Raw genomic sequence first — 27,341 nt, 5'->3', positions numbered from 1 at the left:
CTTTGTAGACTTGACTTTTTTGTTTTTGAGAAATTAACCATAACCCTTGCATGTAAAAGGAAAAACGCATCTTTTATACTTTATTGGACCTTTTTTCCCAGAAGGTAAAATCTCCAGAGGTGCCTTTGGTAGTTTGTCTTACGTGAAGGCTGGACTTTCAAGGCAATTCAACGAGAGGAGTTGTCAATATGTCTGTGGCTTGTCTTGTTTCTGATTTTCATTCCAATGGTCAGACCTAACTTTACACGCTGCAACATTGTCTGGTCATGAAGGTAAACCAATCCGTAATCCATCCAAAACAAATGGTGTCCTGCTCCCCTGCCATCCTCGAAAGATGTTACTGAAAACGGTGACTTTTATAATAATGATATAGTAATTAAATAATGTGTGTGTGTATATATATATATATATATATATATATATATATCCATAGGTTTCTAAGCGCGGACCCGGGGATCGAACCTGTTGCTCCGCGTCATCTTGCTTCCAAGCCAGCGCTTTGCCCCTGAGCTATCTTGCCATTCACACCCCACCCCACCCCACCCCCAATGCTGCCCTTATTCATTAGTTTTGACAGTCAGGTTGGGCTTCAGCACCATGTGTAACAGCAGCATTATTCTAGGGGGTCAATATAGAAGGGTGGTGAAATGCGAGGAATAACAAGCAGCTTCTGTTTATTTTTTATTTTTCCGTACCCTGACCGCCCATCTGACCCGACCCCTGCCTGTCCCTCCCCACCCAAAACAGCACGCCTGCAATCAAGCTACCCCTGTTGTGCAGTAACCATAAGCGCTGGGCTTATGTGGGACCATTTCTAAGCAGTGTCCTGAAAGAAAATGGCTTAATTTCAGCTGTAAATCTTCTCCATGCGCGATAAATGTACCATAAATAAGTGTGCCACTTGATTTTTCAGCAATGTGTATCCTAGGGCTGGCTGAAGTGTGGGGGTTCATGGGGCCCCTTTTGAAAATGCTTGGGGCTGGGGTGAGCGGGTGGGCCCTTGCATACAGCTGTGGAAAACCCGCTCGAGGAAGCTGTGGGTGGCAAGGATTGGAATGGCGACATGTGTAACACCGACCCCTCCTTGCGGCCTAATTCTGTGGGGAAACCCTACTTGAAGCAAACAAGTAGTGGAGGCAGGCGGCGATGAGCTGCACATTATATTGGGACTGGGCTGTTGGCCTTTGCATGGCAGAACAAAGTAAGGCAGTCAGTAGGGGAGGTCAAAACCTTAAGTGGCCACTTTTGGACAAAGGAACCTAAAGGGCTTTTGACGTAAGGTGCTCCTGTAGCCGAAACTGAGTGGAAGGGCAACGAGGTGATGCTGCTGGACAGTGGAGTGGACAGCATGAGGGTGCCAGCAAAAGGAGCCTGCAACATGCGCACTGCAAAGCCTACATTATTGAATGTACAGAAGTAAAGAAATGGCTGCTTTATGATACATGACTGCCAACATGGGACAGTGTTTTGAGGGCCCACCTGAGGCTCATGCCAACTAAAAGATGAAAGGCCCCTGGCGCTCTCCCTGCCCACATCTGTTCCTTGCATTACATCCCTGCTAAACTAGCATTTGCAAAGCCAAAACATGTATAGTAGTGCCAGGCAAACGCCTGTCCCGTTGCACACGCCTGGCAAAACTGTTGGATCCCCCTAATGCGTGTCTTAGTTTGTATGTTTGCTTGTTACACGCTGCAAGCCACTGGTGGCCTCTTTGGCACGGCCCATGCGCCGTGATGAGAACCCCTCTCGGTGTGCATAGCTATGTAACTGAAAAGATCACCATTAGTGCGGCTGCGCCTTGGGGACACGTTCCCTGGAGAGTATGACTAAACATGCCGCAATGCAATGCAAAGCAAAGCTACCGGCACCGTTGCTACCGTTCCGCCATAGTAAGAGTTGTGCTCGTGGGTGCTTGACAGCCCCCGCCAGGTCTGACCTCAGCTCGTCGGATGCACCGGCACCGTTATTAACGGTGCCGGTGCATCCGAGCTCCCCATTCCCATTTGAGCCATATGGGGCTCAAATGGGAATGGGGATCTACCGGCACCTTCGAAAGGGCAATTATCATGTCCGCCTAACTCGGCATGACCTAGTAATTGCCCATTCGCGGGTGCCAGACCCGGATGCAACTCCAGTGGCAGCCGTGCCGGTTTTACCGGCACAGCTACCGCCAGAGTAGTTATGAAGCCCACTGTTTCAATAGTACCCAAAGGGGTGCTTTGTGTTAAAATGTAAGTAAATTGTGATATATTCAGCAACAATGGTCAACATTACTAACTGCATAGTTAAGTAACTCATCAAAATGGTCCACATTGGCCAAAATGGTGGCCCATTTTGATTGGCCCAAACTAGCATTTTACATTTTTGGTACAGGCATTGCCCTATAGGCCTGTCCGAGCCTGGCGGCTCACCCATTATGGAGGAGCTAAGGAGCCAGCCCAGTGAAACAGTGAGCACTCCCTCAGCTGCTTTATCCAGCTAATGGAGTGCTCCTGGGCTGGCTGAACTGTCAAAGGGAAACGCTGTTTCCCTTTGACAGTTCAGTTTAGTTCCCCAGCCGCACATGCTCACTGAGCCATGCAAGTGCTGGGGTGTTTTGCTTCGCCAGCATTGCATAGCTCATTGGAAATGCTGGCTGGGGCACTGCATGTCTGTATGTCCGAGGGGGAGCTCCTGCGCCTCCTCGCACATACGGACAGAGCAGCTGGAGCAGGCCGTTTCAGCACCCACACACAGGCCAATGCAGAAGGTACGTTTATGTTCATTGTTTTTATTTAAACATGTGTATGGATGCGTTATGAGTGAGTGTATGGTGATGGATGCTCATGTGAATGATAGTGATTGCTGTATGAATGTGCAGCGCCTTGCATATACACATAATCATGTTCATTGTGTTAGGACCAGTGGGGCCCAGGAGACAGGGATGGTATCTTTTTACCGGACATCTATCATTCAAAACCCTCTGCCTTGTCCACAAGGCTTTCTGGGGCCTGGGTCCAAAATACCTTCAGCTATTCCTCCGCAAATACCTCCCCTCTCGAGCTCTTCACTCCTCTACCTCCAACTCCCCCAGGGTCAGTCGTTTATCAAAGAAACGAGCTGGGGGTAGATCTCCGTCTTCGGCTGGGGCCTCCCTCTGGAACAGCGCCCTGCCACTCTAAAACTTGAGGAGAACCATCTTTCTTCCTGCACTTATCAGACCTACCCTGTCTGCTGCCTTAAACGTAGCACTTGCAAATTGCTGGCTGCACTACCACTGTTTGTTGCCTTTATTATTTATTTATTGTTATTTATCTGTTTCTCCTCTGCTTCGCACTTTCCACTTCTCCCCCCTTCCATGCACTTTTCCCCTCACACTTGCGCGTTCTCAATGTCACTGGGCCTAGTAAGATCGCTGTTTTATTCTCCTCTGTTCCCCTCCCTTGCCTTGTCACGCTCTGAAACACTTGTGTACGAGCGCGATAGAAATAAAATATCAATGCCTGCCCCCTGGACTCCTAGCAACAATTGCAAACTGTTTGGCTATTTACCCATTTTTTGTTAAAAGTATGCTCTACAATGCAACATTTTAACCTATTATTTAAAAAAAAATTCACAGGGGGAAACCCCCCCGAACCTCCCCTTAATGCCCCTCCGCTTAAAAAAGATTCACCAGCCGCCACTGGCCCTCAGACTGTGTTGGGAACGGGATGGGGGAACCGAGGGACTATGGTGGGAGCACAATGGGCGGGAACCATGGGATAGTGATGGGAGCAGAGTGGGGAGAGCCCTGGGTGTGTGATGGGGTGGGGAGAGACCAGCGACTGGGTAGGAGTGGGATGAGGGAGCCCAGCGACTTTGATGGGAGCAGGTGACGGCGCGCAATATATACTGTCCATTTGGCATTTCTGGGGGGTCCCGACCTGCCCAAATTTTGCTCAGGGGGGCCATGGCCAAAAAAGTTTGAAGACCACTGGGCTAGAAGATGGCAGCTTGAAGGAGAGCTGTGCGTCATCTGCATAACACTGGAAAGGAGGTGAAAAAGTGGAGATCAGGTGGGCCAGAGGGGTCATGTCTGCTTTGCCCATAATGACTCAAATTACACTATAAGAAAAGATGGCAATGCTGGTTCTGCCAATATATGCCTGTAGCCCCCATGTTGGAGCATGCTCCTGTATGCCAGTAAAATATGGCAAGTCACCATATTTATTTATTGTACTTGCTGGTAGCGCCCAGAACCGGAGGTATCACGCCGCTAAGTATATGGTTAAGAAAACGATAAGTTACAGGTACCAAAAACAGATGGTGGTGACAATGCGTCAGTGGTCGAGTCAGGCGCATAGTGGGTAAGGCAGTACTTTACATACATTTGTCAGAGTAGAGTTTTAGCTTTCTTACGGAACAGGGTGTAAGTAGGTTCGTTTTGGATGTGTCGAGGCATAAGCACACATGTCTTTGCTGGCTGCACAAACACTTTCCGCCCCATTATGTAAGAACACTCATATTGTCTTTGCCCTTAATGGCAGTATAAAATGCCATTGCACAGCAAGACAATCAGTCTTTGTTGCCTGAATCAACTGATGCACCCATCCTCTAACACACACACACACACACACATTCTTACCCATTAATTCAAAGAAGCATTTGCACACAATTTAGCTTCCAGTCACACGTGGCACAAACTCGTCCACATTGCACTTTCAAGCGCAATTACTTACACACACACGTGTATACATATGCATGCATGCATACACTAACACCATCCTAGCACATACATTTCTTGTATTTTTTTATTTAAAGTATTTTTGTATTACCCATTTCCTGAAGAGCTTTGGACTCCATGCTGCTCTTCAGCCGATGCCGGGGGCCCCTGCCCTCAACACAGAAAGGACCTGGGAGAGCTTCACGACATGTGTGGTCAGACTGGAGCACTTTAATCTCGCTGCACAAGGGGGGGCCAAAATGTGGTGCGGATGAGGGTGCCCGACCATCCCTTATAGACATTTAGGCCTGCAATACGCAAGGCTGACGGAACATGCCCGGCTTTGCAGGGCGCATTGGGCAGGCTCACTTCGGAACTGGAATGTGATGGGGAAACCCGGGTATCCTGCTTTCGGAGCCCAGTCGTCCATTAATGAGGAGCCGCCTCTGTAGAAGGCCTCAGCGTGATTGTTAAAACTGGTCCAATGAACCTTGCATTTACGGTTATGTGAGCTATGAAATCACCTGCACGTTCAGGATTTGACTACATGGGCTAGGAGAGTAACCCAACACACAAACCATTACCTGATTCTACAATAAATGTCATCAACCGCTACCAAAATGATATGTTGAGTTTAAGAAGTAGCAGTGTTGGTAGATTAAGGAATGGTTTGAATAAAGAAAAGGACTCTACATAAACCCAATTGATAAAAACCCAATGGCAGTGGATGAAATGAGATTGGCAGAAGACTAATGTTTGTGGTGTGAAAGGTGTGACGAGGGGTGGGCGATCAACTAACGCAACAGGTACAACATACATTATAGGTTCCTGTATTGCTGCACCCGATTATGATATGATATAATGGGTTATTTATAACGCGCTTAATACCCAGAGCTTTCTAAGCGCGGACCCGAGGGATGGAACCTGTGTTGCTCTGTGTTGTCTTGCTTTCAAGGGGAGCAGGTTGCCCTGAGCTATCCTCCCTGATGGCTGTCGCCATTAGGCCCCCCCCACAAGAGTCCTGGTTGTAGCATAGTATGTATGCTTGAACCAATATTGTTCACGAGTAAGCATTGGATGTCTTCGGGGTTCACTTTTCAAAGACTGGGGGTTTTGATGAATCTTATTGCTGGTGTGACTATGTCCGGGCATCCAGTAGTCTCAGCAACAGTTGTGGCTTCACCACTTTGTGAAGGAACTTATCAAAGTGAGCAGACTAATTATGGAGCCGTAGCAAAAACCCAGAGGCTAAGCGAAGCCTGCTGCGCTCCACTGCTGCCCGTCCAATGGGACGTTTGACAGAAATGTGCAGCACCTGGCCATGTGTGCCATGTGATCCAATAGATGCAAGTCACTGACAGTGCCCAGGAGCATTTACTATTTCTTATGCATGCCCTTCCCCACACTACATGCCAAGATAAAAAATCATGAACTAAACGGTGCCCATACATTTCCATGCTGGCTGCACCCATACATACCATTATTTCCAAATAAGAGCATACTCCTGTTTGCTTTGCTCATAATGTCAGTATTGAAAAAGAAAACCGGTCCAAGGTTGCTCTCCCAATACCTGCACATATGAACGTGCTCCTGTTGGCTTTGCCATTAAAAATGGCATGCCACAATAAGAAAACATGGCTGTCATGTAATAACATTTATGTTTGCTTTATCATAAATTCCCAGTAAAAAATGTCATGCCACAGCAAGAAATAGACTGGTTGAACCCAAATGCCAATCTAGCAATGTAATAAACATGCTGGCTTTATCATAAATGCCATGCCAGAGCCAGAAAACCTAACCACACTGGCTGCAGCAATGCAGTTCAGCCTGGCCACGTAACAGTTACCATGGAAACATAAGTGTTGTTAAATGGCTGCGCCGGGCTGGAGTGCATTGCTGCAGTCACTGTGGTTCTGCTTTATGCCTCTGGCTTGGCGTTTTATTTTACTGGTCATCATTGTTAAAGCAAACATGATTCCATGTTTGCTTTAACATTGATTCCCGGTCAAAAATGCACCCCCTGTGCGAGCCTCTGATTTGGAGGTGCAGGGGAAGGATGTGCCCCGGATCAAAGGCCTGTCACCTGAACGGTGTGATTCATTCTCAAATGATAGGGATGCTCTACAGTATGGCGAGCGGCCTTTTGATTTAATGAATCCCCAATGATTCCCTGCTCGAGCAGGTCTCTGCTTTGATTAACTGTGCTGGTAAGCAGGCCTCTGATTTGAGGGCACCCACTCACCCCACTGCCCCCAGCAGTGATTTGGGGATGTGGGAGGGTTTCAAAACCTACTCCTTAATTCACGCACCGAAACATATACCCATTCATCACAAATGCATCACGCATACATTCACTTTTTTGTGTGTTTTTTTTTTTTTACTTGCAAGCAGCCACGGTCCAGAATCTGCTCCTTCAGATCCTGCGACAGCCGGCTCCGTGCAAAGTGAAAATTGCAATGAAGCAGGGAGCGCTTCCTGCACCAGCTGGGGCGCCCCCCTGAATGTGCGAGGGGTGCAGTAGCAAATACTTGAATATTCAGAGCGGCAGTACCCCACCCTGCATCTTCAAAGATCCATGCAAGGCTGGAGAAGCAAGATGCCCCAGCCTTGCATGGCTCATTGCACATGCGTGCAGTGGTATGAACTGTCAAAGGGAAACCACGTTTCCCTTTGACAGTTCCAGCCGGCACAGGAGCGCTCCCTCAACTGCTTGTTGCAGCAGAGAGCGCTCCATGTGTTTACTATGCTGGCATTATGGACAAGCTGCCCTTATTGGTAGACCATAGGAGGCATGCGTGTGCTCCAGAGTCACTAGATGGATATGTTTGAGGAAGTACATGTGCTCAGGAAGAAACTCTGGTTCATTAGCCCTGGCCAGGATGTAGCAATCCCTCTTGTCCCAGGTTCTGGACTTGAGTGGGCACCACTGGAAGAAGAGAAAGAAGTCCTCACCCAGACCACCCCACCCTCCCAATGTGGTGCTAGGAGTATAGTTATTGAAGGGTGTATGTATGCGGTTTTCTACCTATTTAGCTGTATATGGGTGGCAGGATAATGGCCCCACACTAAACTGTTGCAGATGGGGGTGTTTTACCTTTCCTTTGCACATGACCAATTTCTTTTTTTTTTTACTGTTTTTATTGATCGTGCCATAACAAAGCAATTACATCATTGCAGCAATTCAGAGTCTTATTTTCTGCATATTTTAGCTCGTTAGCCCAGCAAGTCGAAGCACGCATCAACAGTAGATATGCAGTTAATGATGTCGGGCCTTTACATACTCCGTGCAGTGCCAAGCAAGTTGCAATTTTCTCCTCACTGCACGTCCCCTCAGTTCTTGCCCACAGATACTTCCGCCACCCTGTTCAGCAAGTGGTATCTGAAGTGACCCCAAACATTCCTTGGTCTAGCCGCCGGTTGCTGGAATACCGCGGTGAACCGCTTCACATTCATTGGCCTTCGTCAGCTCACTCAGTCATTGGTCCTTGGATGGTGTATTCGTATCCATCCATTTCAGTGCAATACATTTCTGTACCAAAAGTAATGCCAAAGCCACAAATCGATCCAATGTTTCCGGTAATCTGAGAGGAAGGCCCAATAGACATATTAACGGGCATTCTATCGCTTCAGTGCCCGTAATACCAGGCAACATTTCAGTAACTGCAGCTCAAAATTCAACAACTCTCAGGCATGACCATGTCCTATGAATAAAGTCAGCGCCCGTCAGCTCACATTTAGGGCACGCTCCACTCGCTGTAGGGTCGAATTTCTTAAGTGGAGTCTATTAATATGTCTGGTGCAAGTACCTGTATTGCAGCGCCCGATGCTTAAAATGTAGGGAGATGTACCGGGATTGCCAGCAGATCCTACTCCAGTTTGCATCGTCTGTGAGGGTGCCCAGTGCGAGTTCCCACCGCGATCTAGCCTTCGAGGTGGCAAGCCTTCGAGGTGGCAATCGGCAAGGCCGCTAGGGACAGCTTATGCAACACTGGTATATGTGGCTGTGGTCATATGATTCAGCAAAGGGCTAGCCCTGGGCTCATCAGGCACACACAAATACCTAGTCATCTCCCTCTTAATTTGATTGTATAGCAAATCAATGATGCGAGATGGAAAATTCCCATCCTGAAACAGATCCTCAAATTTGACAATCCCAGCCCTATGTAAATCCTGCATAATACCTTTGTCTTCAGAGAAAGGGGGCAGCAGTATTACCTAAATAGGCGTGTGGTTTCTTGGGGGAGTACAATGCACGTTTTTTGTGCACCACCCGAGACCCGCACTGTCCTACCAACCGTGTCAAGCGAGGAACGACGGCAACTAGTGTCAGAAATAAGATTGTTTTGCAGGTTAGAGGGAAATGCCAACATTTTCTAAATGTTTTCTCTGTGTGGTCTGGGGTTCTGAAACCAAAATATCACATGATGCAGCGAACCCACCAGAGCATACATTCACCCCCCCCCCTACATTATATGGCAGCCTCCGTGTAACCCACTTAACACAAGCAGATTTCTCACCAGAAACAAAGGCCAACCAGGCCAATCGCACAACTTGTTTGTGAGGGCAGTAGGTATATTGACAAAGAGATAGACACTTGAGCAGTATCACCATTGTGATGAGGGTGATCCTGGCCATGAAGGAGACAAGAAGTGACGGCCGCCTCTTCACTGTACCCGATCTCACCTAGGAGCGGCGCATATTCCACCTTATACAGTGGGGCTGTTGAGCGCGCCATGTTTATCCCCAAGTATTGGACCTTCTCAGGAGACCAAAGGAACTGTTCACTGAACTTCCCAGGCACAACCACCTCGGTCAAGAGAAAGAGTTCCGACTTGCTCCAATTAATTTGCAGGCCACAGAACCCTCTCCCCGCAACCCCTAACTGCATAACTTGATCCATGACCGGCTGAAGATTACTCTCCAGATATTAATAAATAAGGCCAAGTTGTCAGCATATAATGATAATACAGCCTTCTGAACAAACACAACGCAGCTCTATTTTGACATGATGCTCCTGTAGTATGGCAGCCAAGGGCTCCATAGCTAGAGCGAATAATATCGGGGAGAGGGAACATCCCTGTCGTGTACCCCTTGAGGGTGAAAACTGCTTTGAGGTAATGCCATTGGTAGGAACTCTAGCAGTGGGCTGGAAGTATGATAATGAGACCATCCTTCAGTAGTAGACACCCACCCCCATTCTGGCCCAGACACCTTTCCTGACTGTAGATTCTATATTGCAGCACTGATTCATTTTGTTTTTCTTTTCATTTTTCTCCCACTGTTATGGGGGCATTGTGACAAATCAACTTTCGGGGCATCAGTGGTCCAGGGGTGAATATCGGGGTCTAAACCATCAATCAACCCCACACCTCTAGTACACCAGAAGGAATCCCAACAGATTGGAATATAAGTGAATTATAAGACCTCCTGGTCCAATTTTGGTAACGTGGACTCAACAGCAGACTTATATCTGCACGTTCGTGGATCATTGGTTAGTTGCAACACAGCGTAAATGCAATTATTGCCCAATGATAAAAGGGACTGTACAGTCGAGGTTGTATACACATATCTACAACAGACAGTTCTAGCACGCTACAAATATGACCCACCATGTAAAGGGACACAGAGGACAGACTGTTTCAGGAAGGAAAGGGGTGCACACTGGATACTGACAGGAGGGTAGTAGGCAAAGTAATCTGTCTTACTGTTCCAAGTTTATTGGTTTCATCACCAAGGAGGCAAAGGGTCGTAACTGTCTCTGGGGGCGTTCGGAGAAGGACCAGGGGACAGAAACACAATGTACCTGGTGCTCAAGAAGGTCTTGATGCTCGACCGCATCGAGGCGGTTGCCGGACGCTCTGCAGCCCTTGAGACAGAGTTAGTGGTGGGAGACAGCTGCAGGTACTAGGTGGCAGGCAGTTCGGCAAGCAAGGCTGGGCCGACGTCTGCATGCTGTCCAGCGCACCGGCTCAGGACCAAGAACTGTTGTCGCTGTACTGGTTGGCAGATCTGATGGCTCTTGTGACTGCGGCATGACAACAGTCAGTGGTGCAGCCGAATGAGGTTTGAGGACTCGACTGTCTCAAATGTCCTTAAATGATGGACGCTAGATGATGCTTGTGTGTCACTCCTCCTAGCTTCTTTGCATGGCTCGTGTCATTTCAAGGCGGACAGGCCAAAGCTCAGGAGAGTGTTTGCAGGCAATGGCCCTGTCCTTAGACTCTCTGGCATGTCCCACCTAGGAAGCTTGCTGACTGCACCTAATAGGGCACTCTGTGTGCTGGCTGTGTACCAGTTCTGGAGCTGCTGGACGGGTCCTCTAAGTTCTTTGGGAGATGTTTAGGTGAGGGATATTGCTTCCCTCTTGGAACTCCTGCCCTCCTTCACTGGCGGACGATGTAAAGTAGACTGTACCTTCAGCCCGGGTCCAAATTAGTCCTTCTTACTCCTTTCAAAGTCATTGAATGATTTGCTAAGTGAGGGGTTCAGCCCTGTTTTAAAGCCAAATGTGCCCCAGTGATTGGTGCAAGCTCAGCCTACCTTAATGAACCAATGCTGGGTCCCCACCAACAATCTTCTGTTGTGCATGAGGTCAGGACTAGTGTGCTCAGCAACAGGACAGACAAGGGGTGACAATATATACGAAGTGCGAAGAAAAGACCAAGGCTTATGAGCCATCGGTGTGGACCACATAACCTTATGCCCAAATAGGGTTAATATGTTTTTTCTGAGTTTAGTCCAATTTTTTTGCAGGATCTCGGATTAGTCAAATGAAATTCCTTTCAAAATCTTTTTGTACAATAATTGGTTATTTGTAATCAAAACCAATCACACCAAGAAACTGGTGCTTATTTCTCGAGCAAAGGGCAAGAAAAAGACTTATGCATTTCGGACCAATCGTCCTTCATCGGGTTCACTTGCCCTAGCTTATCAACAAAAACAATCCTTATCTTGTGAAACCAACAGTAAATGTTATCAACAATTGTCTCATTCATCATATTATTCAATGCAGCGGCACATGGTGTGTTAGTTTCAGGTATCAAGGTACATTACCAAGAATGAAAATATTTACAGGGCGCCCACAATGTGGAACAAGACAGGTAAACATCCATCACATATAAACAGAAACAGAAGAAAGCAAATACACGCAGTCAGTCATGTTCGTTTCTGCCATCATTGACTACACCCCACAGAAGTAACCAAATGTACAGATCCATTTATTTAATTATAAAACTAAACAAACCGTGCCCACTCACCCCCACAGACAATATATACTTAAGTCCCACCCATCTCCCTGGTTAATTGAGCCCTCTGACTGTTGATTAAAGCGCACGATTCCCTTGAAGTATGTGCTGGGTGCAGACTTCTTGTCTCTCCCAAATCACATCCTTCATCCCTCTGAAAGGGACACCTCCGGTAACTGCTGGACCCAGACAGGCCATTCGCTGTCTTTCATACAGAGAGGTGGGAACTAGCTTCAAGTTGACACATTGCATACCAAAGGGGTGTTCCTCCCCCCTACCTGTTGTCTCTTCCGGCAACCAAGCCTCTCCTCTAGGCTTGCTTCAGTTGTCTCGTTAGTATGCACTGCCACCCGCCGGAGTAGCCAAAAGGAATACAGATCCATGGAGCCTTTAATATTTCAAGTGGGCTACTCATGGCTATTGGAAGGAATGCCTTTGCCCATCTGGTGATGCTTTGATGTACCCAGGGCTGTCACATTCCAGCTGAATATGACGGGGGAAGATGGTGCCTGTAGGCTGTCTTCCCGGAGTACATGTGACTATGCGTTGTGTGCGAGAAGCAGAGGGACTGTGTGTGGAATGGCCTCACACAGTCCTCTGAGGTTGATCTCCCATCATTTGTTCTCATTGTTAAAAAATCAAAAAGCCAGGTGAGCGAACTCTCGCGAATGGTCGAATTCCTTACAAGCATCCAGGGGTACCCTTTGTTAATCATTCATCCATATCAGTGAGGCTGTAGCCAGGTAAGCGGCCAAGTGGGATGTGGACTTAACAAGCTTAGAAGTGTAGAGAGATGTGTAATAATTCAGTTAATGCCTACTGCACTGCAAGCAAACCCACCCACTGAGTCTGCCAGTGAGGGGCTGTCTACAGAGCCCTGTTCATGCTTAATTAGGTGAGCTAGCACCTTCCCCCAGCCTATCTGATTCAGTGTACCATAAAGCAATTGGTCTGGTCTGTGACCACACAAATTAGATTCCCTCTCTGCAAGTGTGCGAAACTCTGCATGACAACCATGTATCTCCAGTAATATAGCAGGTGAGTTGCTGTGAGCCTGCCTATCATAAAGCGATTTCAAGCTTGCCTTGCCTTCATTCAACTCTCACTGGACCAGCTTTAGAATTCCTGATGCCTTAGTGGTGCAAATCCCCTGCATGTATGCCTTATACACCTCCCGGACAATAGTGTAATCCTCCAACTAGGTCCGAAAGGGAGCCTGGTTTGGACCTCCGCGTGGCTGCCCATTGGGTCCTACTCAGTATACACACCTCTCGCAGCACCGGTTGGTGGTAAGAAAGGGTTACGTTCAATATGCTAGACAGTCCCCAGCCACAGATCAATTTGCGAGTGGGTTTCATGTGCTGTAGAATAGAATGTATAATCATGCATGTTGGGGATGTTTAGCCCTCCAAATAGCCAAGACATCCAGTGTGGGAGACATCTCCCTGGTGAGTCTCCTAGACTATGGATGACTTCGGCCTCTCCCAGTGGAGCAATCAAACCGCTCGCAAAGAGCAACATTATAGTCAACACCCATCATAACTTCGTACTCAGGGTACATCCTACCCTTATGAAACAGATGTTGAATCATCCACATTTGGTGCATAGACATTCAGAATGACTGTGGGGATCCCACTCATACCCCCCCCCCCCACCATGACACACCTCTCCTCTGGGTCTGAGCTTGAACTCCACATGTATGCACATCAAGCCCATCACTCCCCTAGCATAGGTAGAATAACAAGCATACCATCTCCACTCCCCCATGGTCTCCTCACTTTTGGAGATTCTCTGTTCAGCCTCTGTTAGCCTGCTACACATCTCATCTATCTTTGCATTGGAGGATTCCACCCTCGCCGGCAGGGTTTCAATCTTGTCACTGATGCCGCCAATGCTCTCTTGCAGGGTGTGCATGGCTCACATAATTGGATATTCCTGTGCGTCATGTTGGGCATCATCACCAGCATTGCGAGACACAAGGTCACTCGGGCCCAGTGATGGTTGTGCTGACCTGGCGAAAGAGTCTAATTTAGCTTGCTTCTTGGCGACATTGTGTTTGCACGCCATAGTTTATGGGGCTGCCCCAGTCAACCAAACTGGCCTATATCTTGTGATCCAATTAACTTTCCTACTTCACTACGAGTGCCAGTTGATCTTCTCCCTGGGTAAATTGCAGGAGCTCGGGAGAGAGGGTTGCTCTGCTGGAACAACCCTCCAACTGAACAGCTAGTCCTAATGGGGGCAACATCTGGCTGCAGCCGCAGATCCACGCCTAGGGTGAAGTCACATGGCCTTGATTGTTTTCAAAGCACACCGCAAACCGACCAGCATTCTCAAGCTTGACAACTCCACTGGAGTAGTCGCGCACAAGCTGTCCCCTTGCAGCCTGCAGTCAGTCCGCCAGCACCGGGCACCAACTCACACCGAAGCAATCCGTCCTCTCCAGTGCGTGACCCACGCTACTCTCCGGGCATGCTGCAGCTCGCACCGCCCGCTATAGGGGCATATCCCAGTCAAAATGGTATCTGTTCACCTGCCAGGCTCTCCGCGAGGGCCGGCAGTCTTACCAATGCACCACCAGGCCCTTACCGGTCTCCGGTCCATCCATCACCCTCTGCCACAAGCCAGGACGTAGCGCTCATCTATCAGGATTGGGATGTCATCCAGTTCCGCAGCCACCCCTACAGCCACCAAATTCAACCAGGGTAGTCCCTGTCCGCTACTCTCCGGATGGTAACCCCCCCCCCCCCCCCCCGCCCCAGGACAGCCATGCTCCACTCCTTAAGGATATTACTACCAGGATAGCTCGGTGCTCTAATCAAGAGCGGCCATCTTGGCAGCTGGTCAACATCACCCCTGCACCTGACCAATTTCTAAAGTCAACGCTAAACTGACAGAACATTGTGCTCATCTGTAGCAGACCCTGCATGGCGATGTTTACGCTGACAGACTTGCTAGAACCTTTCTAAAATTGATAAGTGATTTCTGTTGGAATGTGGAACAGACATGGTATTTTTCTGCGAGAAATCATGTAAATCATGTAACCCGACACTGTTAACTAGACAATGTGTGTTGGTTTCCCATCTGTGTGAGTGAGACCTCCCTTTTTTTTACTTCACCACAGACACACGTGTTTTTGTTTTGGTGACGCGTTAGTTAAATGAACACAAAGTGCCATGCAGGCACTTGCCAGGTTACCGATGCTCTGTCACGAGAAGGCAAAGGAGAGGCAAATTGGCACTGGTGAGCTGTGTGGGGAAACCTACCTGCTCATTGCAGCAGTTACTGCAGCATGGCCAGTCGCGAGTGTGCCATTTTCAGGCATTTGGGCAGTAAGGGCAAGGAATGTGTGTATGAACTAGGGCATTCCTCGCCTGCGTGCTTGGGTGTGTGATTAAACGTATGTGATTGATAAGTTGCGTGCTGTTGGCTGCCTGTGCTAATTGAGGAATTCTGAAATATGGCCTTATGGGGCCTATATGGGTTAATATGGCAAGTGGCTGCACGCAGGGCCGGATTAACCATGCGGCAAAAGGCTCGTCTGTGACAGGCACCCCCATTCGCACAGTACACCCCCCTCCCCCAGCACCCTCAAAATGAACTTCACAACTTCAGTGTTTAATTTTTTATTTGCAGTCAGGCTCTCGGTTTTGAGGCACGCCTGTGCAGTTCTCGTCCACCATATGTTCTGTTTTTCATATCTTGTTAACTGGCCGAACTGTGAGCGCTCCGCATGCTGTCTTCCTCTGCAGCACAACACTTTGTTGCCAGTAGAATTATTATTTTTTTCTTAATGTGATGCTTTAACTGCAAGAGAAGAGGCTTCCAAAACAAACAAATTGGGCTTCACAGGACTACATTGCATCGCAAACCGGATGGGCAAATTTAATGAATGGAAAATCCATTTTCTTTTTGTATTTTGCATCTGAAATGGGACAGTATCACAGGCAGACAACAAACTTAAAAGCCTCTTTCCTTGTGACCTGCACCGTGCTGTCTTTGTCCAGTTTATCCGGCTGCAGTCAGAACCCTTGCTGTCCATTCCCAAAAGCACGATTGGCAAGACCTCATGAATACTTTCTCTCACACAGGACAGCCTGTTTATGTTTCCAGTGCGACAAATGCACGCGGTTTAGTTCCTCTGGGCTTTAAAATGAATGAGTTTTGAAGCCATACTGGTCACGTTTAATTCAAGAATTGCCTGAATGTGTTCCAGTGGGGAGCCTTTTAATAAGTTACATATTTTGCTGTCCTCACAATCGAGACAAAACGTGGAAGAAGAGGGTTCGGCCTCTGGAAGTTGAGTCCATAGGGGGGTGGGGGGTAGAGGGGGTAGTGTAAAGGCAAAATGGCCTCCAGGGTGAAAACCTAGAATGTACTCTTATGCTCGGAGTCCTGCACGGCATTCCCTCTGCAATAATATAAAATGATTGCAATATAAACAAAAGCTATTCTCATTAACGTGTAATTATTATACAAAAGACAATAACAAAATTGGCTTTCATATCACACGTCCATTGTTTAAACCACAATCTCCCAAATGTTGCTGCTGCAAGGGTGTTTGCTGTTTCGTAATGTATTTTTGCAATCATTTTACACTGGATTACATTTCTAGGCACAACCAATGCCCCAATCTTTAGTCATGGTTTTATCCGGTTCACTTCTGATCCTCCTCAGCAACAGATCTTCAGGGCGACCCGCACATCTGGAAACAAAATATGTTTCTTTGTATGATGAATGCGTGGCAACGAAGGAAGCATTTAAAACCTTGTAACCCATCATTGTTGGCTTCGTCAATAACTATAGTCCAGTAAACCACGAGTGAGGTTTTTTTTTTAATGGCGCACACTGATCGGAATTGCTTCTAGGGGCTCCCATTTGTAGTGCCTCCAGCACAGTGAGTGTACCTGATGTGTACTGGGATTGCACACTTCGCTAAGTAGTGAAGCGGACATTTGAGCTCAGTCTGCAATATAACCACTAGACCACATCTATTTTTCCACCTTTACCTGGTACAGGTATGTTAATGGGAGCCTAAACACATTTTCTCTAGGTTTTACAGCTGTAGTATGGAGGCTTAAATTCACCAGTGAAGAAAATGCATTATAAAGTTGCCTGCTTGTAGTTATTGTTTCACACAGCACTGTGCTGGTTATACGCCCCTTCCATTTCTATTTGCACGATATTTGTACTTCTTAAGGGACGTTCCACTAACAATAGGGACTGCTCATGACCAACTTACAGCGGTGTCTGATGTGATCTACTACTAATCACTCCCTATTAAGAATGATCTGCCGACATCCGACCTAAAGCATACTTGATGGACTCTGTCCTGTTTCTTTGTTATTGAAAGGCAAAGCAATAAAAGCCTGCCAAATACCCAGAGCACTCGTACGTTTGTCTCTGAACGCAAACTGGGTACAGTGGATCCTGCACCTTCCCAGTACTTGCGCCCCAGGCAGCGGCCCTCTTTGCCCGCCCCAAAAACAGCCTTGAGTCTCCATCTGGTACACCCATGTATAGAGCAAGGAAGCTGCAACCTCATTAGCCAACTGTTCAGACTCTTTTGTTCATCCTGGACTTTGGTGAACTGTGAAACCACTTTCTGGGTTGTTGGAGCATGGTTGATCTTGCTCCCGGCTCCTATCACTGGATGCCCTCATGGCAATGAGTTATTAGGTGCGGGCCTCATGCAGAACAGGCTAGCAAATTAAATGGCGTTTTCGAAGAGATGGCATGGGGGTATAACCGTGATTTTAACGAATAAAAAATAGTGAATTTTAAATGAAACCAAGCACGAAAAAAATACTTTTAAAAAAATGGTTGTTTAGTTTTAAAAAAATAAACATGCGGGCTAAGGGGTTAAATCTGGTAGACAGGGGCTTGGGGTGGGAATTTAAACATGGGGAAACGGGGAAAGATTCAATTTGTTTTTATTTATTGTTTTTGTTTCAGCTAAAATGTATAATTTTTTGTTAAAATCACATAGAACCGAGCTGGGAGTGATACCATTCATTACAAACACAAGAGCTCTGTAGAGAGAATCACTATATATGTAACTGTTACTCTACCCTATCGGCTGTGGATTTAATGAAGATGACCTAGGATAAACTGGTGTGACCGCTCAGCAGTTACATGTTTCAATCCCAGTAACATAGCTCTGCAAGCTAAGGTGCCTGCTGCAGAGAGTGCAGTGTAGCTTGTATGTTACAGGTTCCTATCCTAGTTAGATAGCGCAGCCAGCAAATGTTTTTGCTGTAGAGATGTTTTCAATCACCCTGAGCCCCCTCAAATGATTGCACTCACGGCCACTTGTAAACTTAATATAGCCCTGGCTGTATGTGCTTGCTTGGGGCATTACGGGATCAGACGATGTGCGATAGTGGATATTATGAAATATGGCATTGGTCATATTGGGGATTTCTGGAATTTGGCTGTGCCTGGGAATGCTGTGAACCCCAAATCTGCGTAAATATTTAAGGCAGCAGCTCCTAAGATCTAGGCACAGAGATTATTAAATTGGCTATGAGGGACTAATCGAAGGTTGCAGAGCCCTGATATAAGGAGTGGGGTGTCTTGATCGCCGGGAGTGGATTTTTTATTTTTTTAAAACTTTTCATTTTAACATTTTATATACAAAACCGTAAAACCACATACATCTGGATACTCCAGAAAACAATAATTCCAAAAATATGAAAACAGTTCACGAAACAACTATATACATTACAAGATAAACCCCCAACAAAATTCACAACAACCCATTTCCACCCCCTTCCCATCCCCATATACACAAATACAATACCAAGTCTAGCATAGCTGAAGAAATGTACCCCAGATCTTCTCAAACTCATTTTCCCTTCTCTTCTGTAAAGTGACCTTTCCATAGCTGCCAAATCTTGCATCTCAGTCATCCACGTCTCAACATTCAGAGTCAAAACAGTCTTCCAGTTACACAGAACAATTTTCTTACCAATCATTGTCCCTCTGAACAACCACTTATTCTGATTCATAGTAAGACCTTCCAGAGATCATCCCCCAATATCACCATTTTGAAGTCTAAGGCAGGTAAACGCTCAATCACCTCACCACACACCAGACCAACAGCATCCCAGAACAACCTCACCAACCTACAGTCCCACAGCATATGCTCCAACGTACCTTCCAGATGAATAAACCTCCAACAATCCGAGCTCTCCGACATCCCCCTACTCACCAGTCTCTCCGGTGACCAAAAAACCAGATTAAGTATCTTTATCTGTCTCGACCTCTCCGTAAGCCCCAAAGAACACAGCTTAACATTTTCACACATCCGCCGCCACAAATCTTTCAGAAATATCCGAGCCTATCCTCCTACCCCACTCCTCCCTTAGCAAGTCATTACCACTGTAATGCGACACAATCTCCTTATACACCCGACTCGCCAGTCCACCTTCCCTCCCAATTGGCTTCCTAGTAAACAAACACAGATCAATTCTCCTTTCAAAATCCACAACTCCAATCGCTCTTTTAAGCTTCACATAATCCAAGATCTTAAAATTCTCTGTCAAAGTGCCGTTGCAAATCTCTTGCTGTCATCCAAACACCGTTTTCAAACAGATCAGCCACCCACCGCACTCCACCCAAAAAACCACATTACCATTAATCCTAATAGCAGGATTAAGCCACAACGATGCACCAGGTTCCTTAAATGCGTCCACCTTCAAACATTCACAAATACCTTTCCATGAGCACCTCAAATTCTCAACCAGCGGATCCTTTGCACAACTTTTTCCTGAAACTGAAGTCAAGACCGCACGTGGAGTCAATGGTCCAACAAAGCTAGTCTCAGCCTCCACCCACACATCTAGTTGCTCATCCACAAACGGTACCAAAAAATCATCCATGAAGGCCAAGTGGTAAGCCCTGAAATTAGGAACCCCTAAAACACCCTCATTCAATGGCAGTTATAATATCCACAACTTTAATTTTGGTGGCTTCTTGTCCCACAAAAATTCTTGAAGCATTCTGTCCAAGTCCTTCCAAAATGACGATGGTAACACCAAAGGGAGCATACTCGTAACATAGTTAATTTTTGGGGCCGAGATCATCTTCAGGGTATTCACTTTGCCCCAAAGAGAGAGATTCATCAAACTCCATCTGTCTAGCTCCACTCTCAACCCACTACACACCGATTTAGTATTTTCCGAGATCAAATCTCTAGTCACAGGAGACAGCCACACCCCTAAATACAGCATCTTATCAGGACACCACCGAAATCCCAGTTCTACCATAAACCTCTTGTCCACAAAATGTATCAATGGCATAACCTCCGATTTAGACCAGTTAATCTTGAATCCCGAGCACAGCTGAAAATCAGCCATCAACCTCATAATCGCCGGAACAGACCTTTCCAGATCAACCAGGGCCAACAACATATCGCCCGCAAACGGCCAAATCTTTTGTTTCAAACTCCAACTCGAAAGCCTCACCACCTCATCAGCCTCCCTAATAGCCTCAGCCAACGGTTCCATGGCAATGACAAATAGTGGCGACAAAGGACACCCTTGTCTAGTCCCCCTCTCCCGCACAAACCTCCAAGATCGCAAACCATTAGTGATAACCTCAGCCGTCGGAACAGCGTACAGCAACCTAATCCAAGAAACAAATTTCTCACCAAAGCCCATTCTGGACAAAACAGAAAAGAGAAAATCCCAATTTATTCTGTCGATGGCTTTCTCAGCATCCAGTGACAACATAGCACAATCTCCCGGACGTCCCTCCGACTTTGAAATAATATTTAATATCTTCCTAATGTTACTAGATGTTTTCTTGCCTTTTACAAATCCTGATTGGTCAACATGTATTAGTGTTGGGAGTAAGTTTTCAATCCGAATTGCCAGTAACTTTGCCAGAATTTTATCAACATTTAAAAGACTAATAGGTCTATAACTCGCAGGCTGAGTTACATCCTTCCCTTTCTTCAGAAATACCGAAATCATGGCATGCCTAGTAGACTCTGGTAGGACACCATTAGTAAACGATTCCAAATGCATGTCTCTCATAGCCGAAGTGCCGATTGTGGCAACAATCGATAACATTCAACAGGAAACCCATCAGGACCAGGGGATTTCCCCACATTCAATTTACCAATGGCTGTTTCAATTTCCTCAACCGTGACTCTGAATCATGAACTCCGATTCTCGAGAGATCCAACCCATCGATCAAAGCCTCGCCCCTCCCGGTCACCTCAGGTTCATTTCTGTACAGATTCACATAAAATTCCTGAAAAACCTTATTTATTTCACCAGGATGATATGTAAGTTTGGTCATTCCCATCACAAATCACCGGAATGGCTCTCTCAGCTTCCCTCTTCCTCAGCCTATAAGCCAACCACCTATCGCACTTCTTGCCCTTCTTGTAGTAAGCACATTTAAGAAAAAAGCTACTTCGTTCCGCACGTTCATCAATCAAAGACTTCAGTTCTCTCCTCGTCTTTTTCAATTCTGCCAGCACTTCAGCTCCAACCGGGCCCGCCATAACTCTCTTGGACAGGTCGTTCAACTTTCCCCCCAGCAATGCCTCCCTAGCATCAGCTTGCCTTTTAAGTCCACTAGAAACAACGATCAAGTGCCCTCTCATTGTGCACTTCAGAACCTCCCAAACCATACCAGGACGAACTTCCCCCTCACATGATTAACCTCCACAAAACAATCAATCTCCCTCCGTAACGAATCCACCACATCATCTCTGCGCAACAAGCCAACATTCATCCTCCAGGAAGTATGCCTCTTCAGAGCATACCTCAACTGCAACCGCATAATCGCATGTGCATGGTCAGATGGCAATATACTGCCTATTTCGCTAGTCTTATAGGATTCTGTCATCTTTCCGGATGTGAAAAACATATCCAGCCTGGAATACACCGAATGCGCACCCGAAAAAAAAACTATATTCTCGAGAGGTCGGATGTTCCATCCGCCAACCATCCTTTAGATTGTGTTCCAAAAGTAAATCCTCCAATGCCAAGTGTTGCCTGTGAACTCCCCCCTTAGCCAAAGTGCCACTCCTGTCCATACCGGAATCCAATACAATGTTAGTCACCACCCAGAACAATGCTCCGTGAACCCATGTCTTGCAAGGCCTGCGCCACTTTTCTAAAGAAAGTACCGTCATCCACCGACGGCGCATAACTATTACAGATCGTTACTATTTGACCTTGTATATCCAATAACAGAACCACCATCCGCCCCTCTCTATCCGTCATCTCTTTCAAAACCTTAATAGGAGTGTTCCTTCTAATCAATACTGCCACCCCCCTGGATCTTAAATTAAAAGAAGCACCATAAACTTTCCCTACCCAGCCCTTCTGCAGCCTTTCAATCTCCTCTTTCATCAAATGAGTCTCCTGCAGGAAACACACATCCGCCTTTAGTTCATCCAAATAATGCAACACTTTCATCCTCTTTTTAACATTATTCAAACCATTTACATTCCATGTCACAACACTCACATCACCATCCATCTTCAGCACCCCACCCCAATCCCAACACAATTCCAAAGACCATACAAACAGATCCAAATGACCTGGTAAACTATTTACACCCACACCCTGTACACCTAAAACACCCCTTCAGAAACCGATGCAGAGAGCAAACCACAACGCAACAAGCCAAAAAATACATTCTAAAGCCCCAGTGTCCCAGCCCACCCCCCAATCAAACTAACTCTGATAACAAATCTGTAAAATCAAGCCAAAACTCCACCCCCCGCCACTGATGCACACCCCTCTATCACTCCCAATTCCTAATAACAGACTACGGCAACCGACCCCCGACAAACTACAAACAAATATTCAGAACCACACAATACCCAAAAGCAAACCAAAATGCCCCACCACATCCCACCTCCTGCACACCCCAACGGCACGAAATACAAGGTAAAGCGAAGCAGTGTGAACAGCCGCACCAAGGAAAACAATTCCCACATTCATAAGATATCGCCACCCCCCGAGATGAAGCACATCACAAACCACCCAATCCACCAAACCCCATTCCCCAATCACCCACTACTCCGTCTGTAACAAACCAGAAACATCAACGTAATAACTAGACCTCCCCCATGAGTCAATGTCTCGACACAATTGAACACCAAGGCACATCAGCTACAAAAATATATTGCCAAGACATATTCAAATCCAACTAGAAAAGACATGCTGCAGTCCATGTCATGGGGACTATGTCATAACACTCCCACCACTGGCACATAGTAAGGTGCAAACACCTTAGAAATGGAATGAAATATAAAGTATACAGTCAAATATTATCCAAGACAAAAACATCCAAACCATGACCGGCTAACACAGCAATCGTAGAAATGCATCCAACATGAAACATCCCACCCCCACCATGGACCCAATTAGTAGCATCCCGCAACAAAAATTGACAGAGACCTAGAAGCACAGAATAGTCCACTAGGAACCAGAACAAATCCATTGGCACTAACCAAAACTTCAATGCCAAGAACAACACTAGCCCATTGGACCCCCAATGCATGCAATTTAAATAAACATTTCGTTCTGGAATGCAGTTAAAAATAGCAGGATTCAGCAATCAACTAAGGGGCTACGCCAGAGCTGACACTCATGTCATGAAACTGCACTCCAAAAGGATGAAGACATCACCAATATCCTGGTTTTTGGGCGCTAAAGCCTTTGTTGTTGAGAACTCACCAGAAGTATAGAACATTTGCTTAATTATTGAATTGTGGGCATAATGTGCACCAAGTTCCTCTAAATTGGCTTGTGGTTGCTTGGTTTCTCGGCCATCATGATCTGTTTGCAGATGGCCAGGACTTGACATCAAGGAAACGCAAAACTAGTGGAGATGCTTCATAAACGATGTAAGTGGCTATAAGAGCGGTAGACCTTGATCTAACCAAACATTAAAGAATTGATGCTTCTCTAGTCATTGCTCCGAGATTACCAAGTTAAGATACTGAGTGACCGAAAGAGTATTGAACGATCAGGTAGGTTTCAGAACACCATTTTAAATACAAACCATACTAGCCAGTGGTCACTTCATCACCGACGGATATTGGATATTGCTGCCTTTTTTTAAAGCAAGTTTCAAAGGTTTAAATTTTGATATCGTCTGTGTAACCTAGAGAATCCATAACTGTATAGTGCGTATAATAAATGTTATTCCAATAGCTGCTTGTAATGTTTTATTGTCCTTGAAAAATGTCATGTCGCACATCTAACTCACCTTTCTTTATTTTGCTTTATCAACAGGCCGCAGAGGTTACGAACAAGGAATTGGAAGAAAAAGTCAGAGCACTGAAAGCCGATGTTGAGGAAAGCAAGCACAGACACGGGCACCTAAAAACAGAACTCAAACAGTTTCTGGAAGTGCTAGACGTTAAAATTGATGACTTGCATGAATTTCGACAAGGACTGTCTCAACTGGGAATCGATAGCTAAAGTGGTGTGGACTGGGATTCTGTTGGGGACAAGGGGTTGGTGTTCTTCCCTCTGTGTATTTTGCAAAGTCTGAATTGAGCGATCCACTGACGCCACGTTTGTTGGTAGTGGTGAGATTGATGTGCACTGGCACTGATTGGACAGCTCACTGGTTTCTGTGAAGAATTGTTGATCTGACCTTGTAGGTTTGTGTACCCATGGATGATTCCGTTTCAGGATTCCGGAATTAAGTCTTCCTGAAATGGATACCTAACTTGTGGATTCAGGGAAACTTGTATAATTCTCAAGGGCTGCTACGACCTTAAACACAGACATTTCTATTTTCTAATAGAAAAGGCACATTTTATAAATCCCAAGACACTTTATTCGTTAGATTACAGATACAAAATATGGACAGATTCAGACAAGCAATTACTCTGCTTTGCGTTATTACAATCCAAGGTGTCCAACTATTAATCGGACAAGTAAAAGAAATGTGGGGGTAATATGTGGATATGATTCGACACGTTTTAGTAAAGATGTTCTGCCGATGTGGCTACATTGAATACAAATTCAAATAGTCTTCAGAATGTTACTCTTAGAGTCTTTCTATTGATGGGTAAAGTACATAATTTACAATAGGGGTGAATTTGTTTATGGTACTGCTTTTTGCCACTTAGTGGTCCAGTATGTTGGGTGATGGGACATTGTGCAGTTTTTATGATGGGCGTGCATATCCTTTTGTGGTGCTGCTATTTGACTGGTTGGTGCGTTTATTGGATGCTTAGTTCATTTTCAGATCCTACATCTACCCGTATATACCTTTTCATAGACTTGTCTTCAGCAAAAGACCAATGAAAGAAGCAGATGTTCTTTTTAACAGGCATAAGAAATGCCATATTGTCTACAAAAGAAAAGTGTGCATCAAACGGGGGGGGGAGACGGTGTTGTATATAGTTAAGTAGCAACCTAAACATACCACGCAGCATTAATTTCTTTGTCCTATTCCCCACGTATGAACTTTCCCCAAGTTATGTGTATGAGACTACATAAGGCCATGAAACAGATAGTGAAGTGAGACAGGAGTTGATATGTAACCAGTTTAATTTGACTTGTAAATGTCCACAGTGTTTGGACGCTTGTTGACCATTTCAACGGCATGTCTGCAGTTGAAGCCCTCTTTTTTTAAACCACCTGAAATGCCATGTATGGAACTGTGTGGCTATAGCTGGCCTTCGGTGTGCCACTGGATTGGAGCTATTCCAATCAGTGAAAGGGTAACAAAGTGTACTCAAAGTATTGATATTGAGCATTGCTAACTGAGGTCTGCAACCAATCAAATTTCTTTTCACTCCGTTTTCAGTTTGTCATGTGTAACTCAGCAGTAGTGTGTGTATATTTATTAGCATTCATGACTTGGATATGGATCACCTACGAAAGTACAGAAAGATCCTAAGATTGATTTCCTTATCTGGTTGAATTATTTTGCAGAAGCCTTCTAAGATCCCAAGCCTTGAATCCTCTCTCGTCCTTTCACACCTTGCCTTCCGTTGTAGTTTATACTGACTCGACTTGTATTTTGTATCTTTAATATGTGATATTTATTGAAAGATCTTGTAAAAATTGGGTTGGTTAGACATAATTGTCTTCTATACATATTTATTGTAAAATGCCAAATGAATGTAAATTATATCTGCATAGAAACCACAAAGCTGAATCCATGGGAAGGAATGTAAAGAGGTGTCTATATTCTCACATGAAGTTTAGGACTAACTGGAATTTAACCTCACCATTTCTTTATAGAATTACAAGAAATATTCTGTTCAAAATATTGAAACTTAACTATACATTTATAAAAAAGAAAACCCACTGCTGTATGAAAGTTGTTCTGCATGTGGGTCTACCAATCCACTATATCAGTTGAACTGCAAATAAGGCACATAGAATGTATTAACTAAAAAAAAAGGCCTTTTTGCTTGATCCTCTTCGGGTAATGCCACGTAATAGAAAGCAATACCGTTTACACGAGAGAATTATTTCCATTCTGTTCCAAAGCTGCATTGTATTGTGACGTAATTCGCGGGGAATTCAAATTCATGGTTTAAAGAAGGTCCCATTGGAATTAATTTTCAGTCCAATGTGGATCCCACAATTATATGGGAACTTTGCTGCAAAAATATGTTAAAGCACACGATTTTCTGATAGGTTAATAAACTAATTAATATTTTAAAATGTGTGAAAGAGTGGTTGTTGTAAAAACAAGCCCCGTTTCAGCAATCTAATTTTTCTCTTTCCTGACTGTACTGCTTATGGAGTCCTCGGTTGTCACTTTCCGCGAGAGATATACATGCAGACCAGCATAGCGCATAACTGTGCCAACAAGATCGGAAAGCTACTCTTCTGGGCAAGGTTCAGTGCCTTTTCTAATGCTAGAGGAGCTGCAGGTTTATGGTGGCATCCGTTAAAATGTCTCACTGATATATACGTGTTGAACCCCATCGCGGCGAATGAGGTTTGATTTGCTTGCATTCATAGAACACCAAATGGTTACCATGGGAAATTGTTGAAGTGTTCACTGATGACCCTACAAAGGACGGTACAGGTCTTGGTTTGCTTCTATGACCTGCAGTAGGTTAAAGTGCTTGACCTGCTTTAATATATAAAGGTTGGAATGTACTGTAATATAGTGTGCAATGACAGGATGTATTGTAATTTAAGAATGTGCTTCCCAAAATGGCTGCTTTTGATCATTTAGAGTAGAACATGAAATCCATGCCACTAGAGAAATCTTTACAATGGAATTTATCGGTCGATTGCCCCAGTTTGGATTTTTGTTGTATTTGCTGCTAGTACGAGGTTGCCGCTTTTAGGTTAACAAGGAACATTTTCCACTGTTGTTGCCTATACAACAAATATTGTACTCTTATGTATGCAGGAGTTATGATATGTAGTCTGTGTACTCTGTTGCCCAAATAAGAC

The 27,341-nt window shown here is 45.5% G+C and overlaps 1 protein-coding gene across 1 annotated transcript in view; it reads left to right on the top strand.

The window, feature by feature from the left end:
- Positions 1–26,594, top strand: part of HOMER2 (homer scaffold protein 2) — a 303,905-nt gene extending 277,311 nt beyond the window's left edge. The window contains exon 9 of the mRNA XM_069624981.1: positions 24,195–26,594. Coding sequence (XP_069481082.1) covers positions 24,195–24,383 — 189 coding nt within the window. The 3' untranslated portion in view covers positions 24,384–26,594. The remainder of the gene's footprint in view (positions 1–24,194) is intronic.
- Positions 26,595–27,341: the final 747 nt, after the last annotated feature.

The sequence above is a fragment of the Ambystoma mexicanum genome, chromosome 11 (genome assembly GCF_040938575.1).
Source record: "Ambystoma mexicanum isolate Mex_15411 chromosome 11, UKY_AmexF1_1, whole genome shotgun sequence".
Taxonomy (NCBI): Eukaryota; Metazoa; Chordata; class Amphibia; order Caudata; family Ambystomatidae; genus Ambystoma; species Ambystoma mexicanum.
This window is presented reverse-complemented; position numbering and strand designations above follow the sequence as displayed.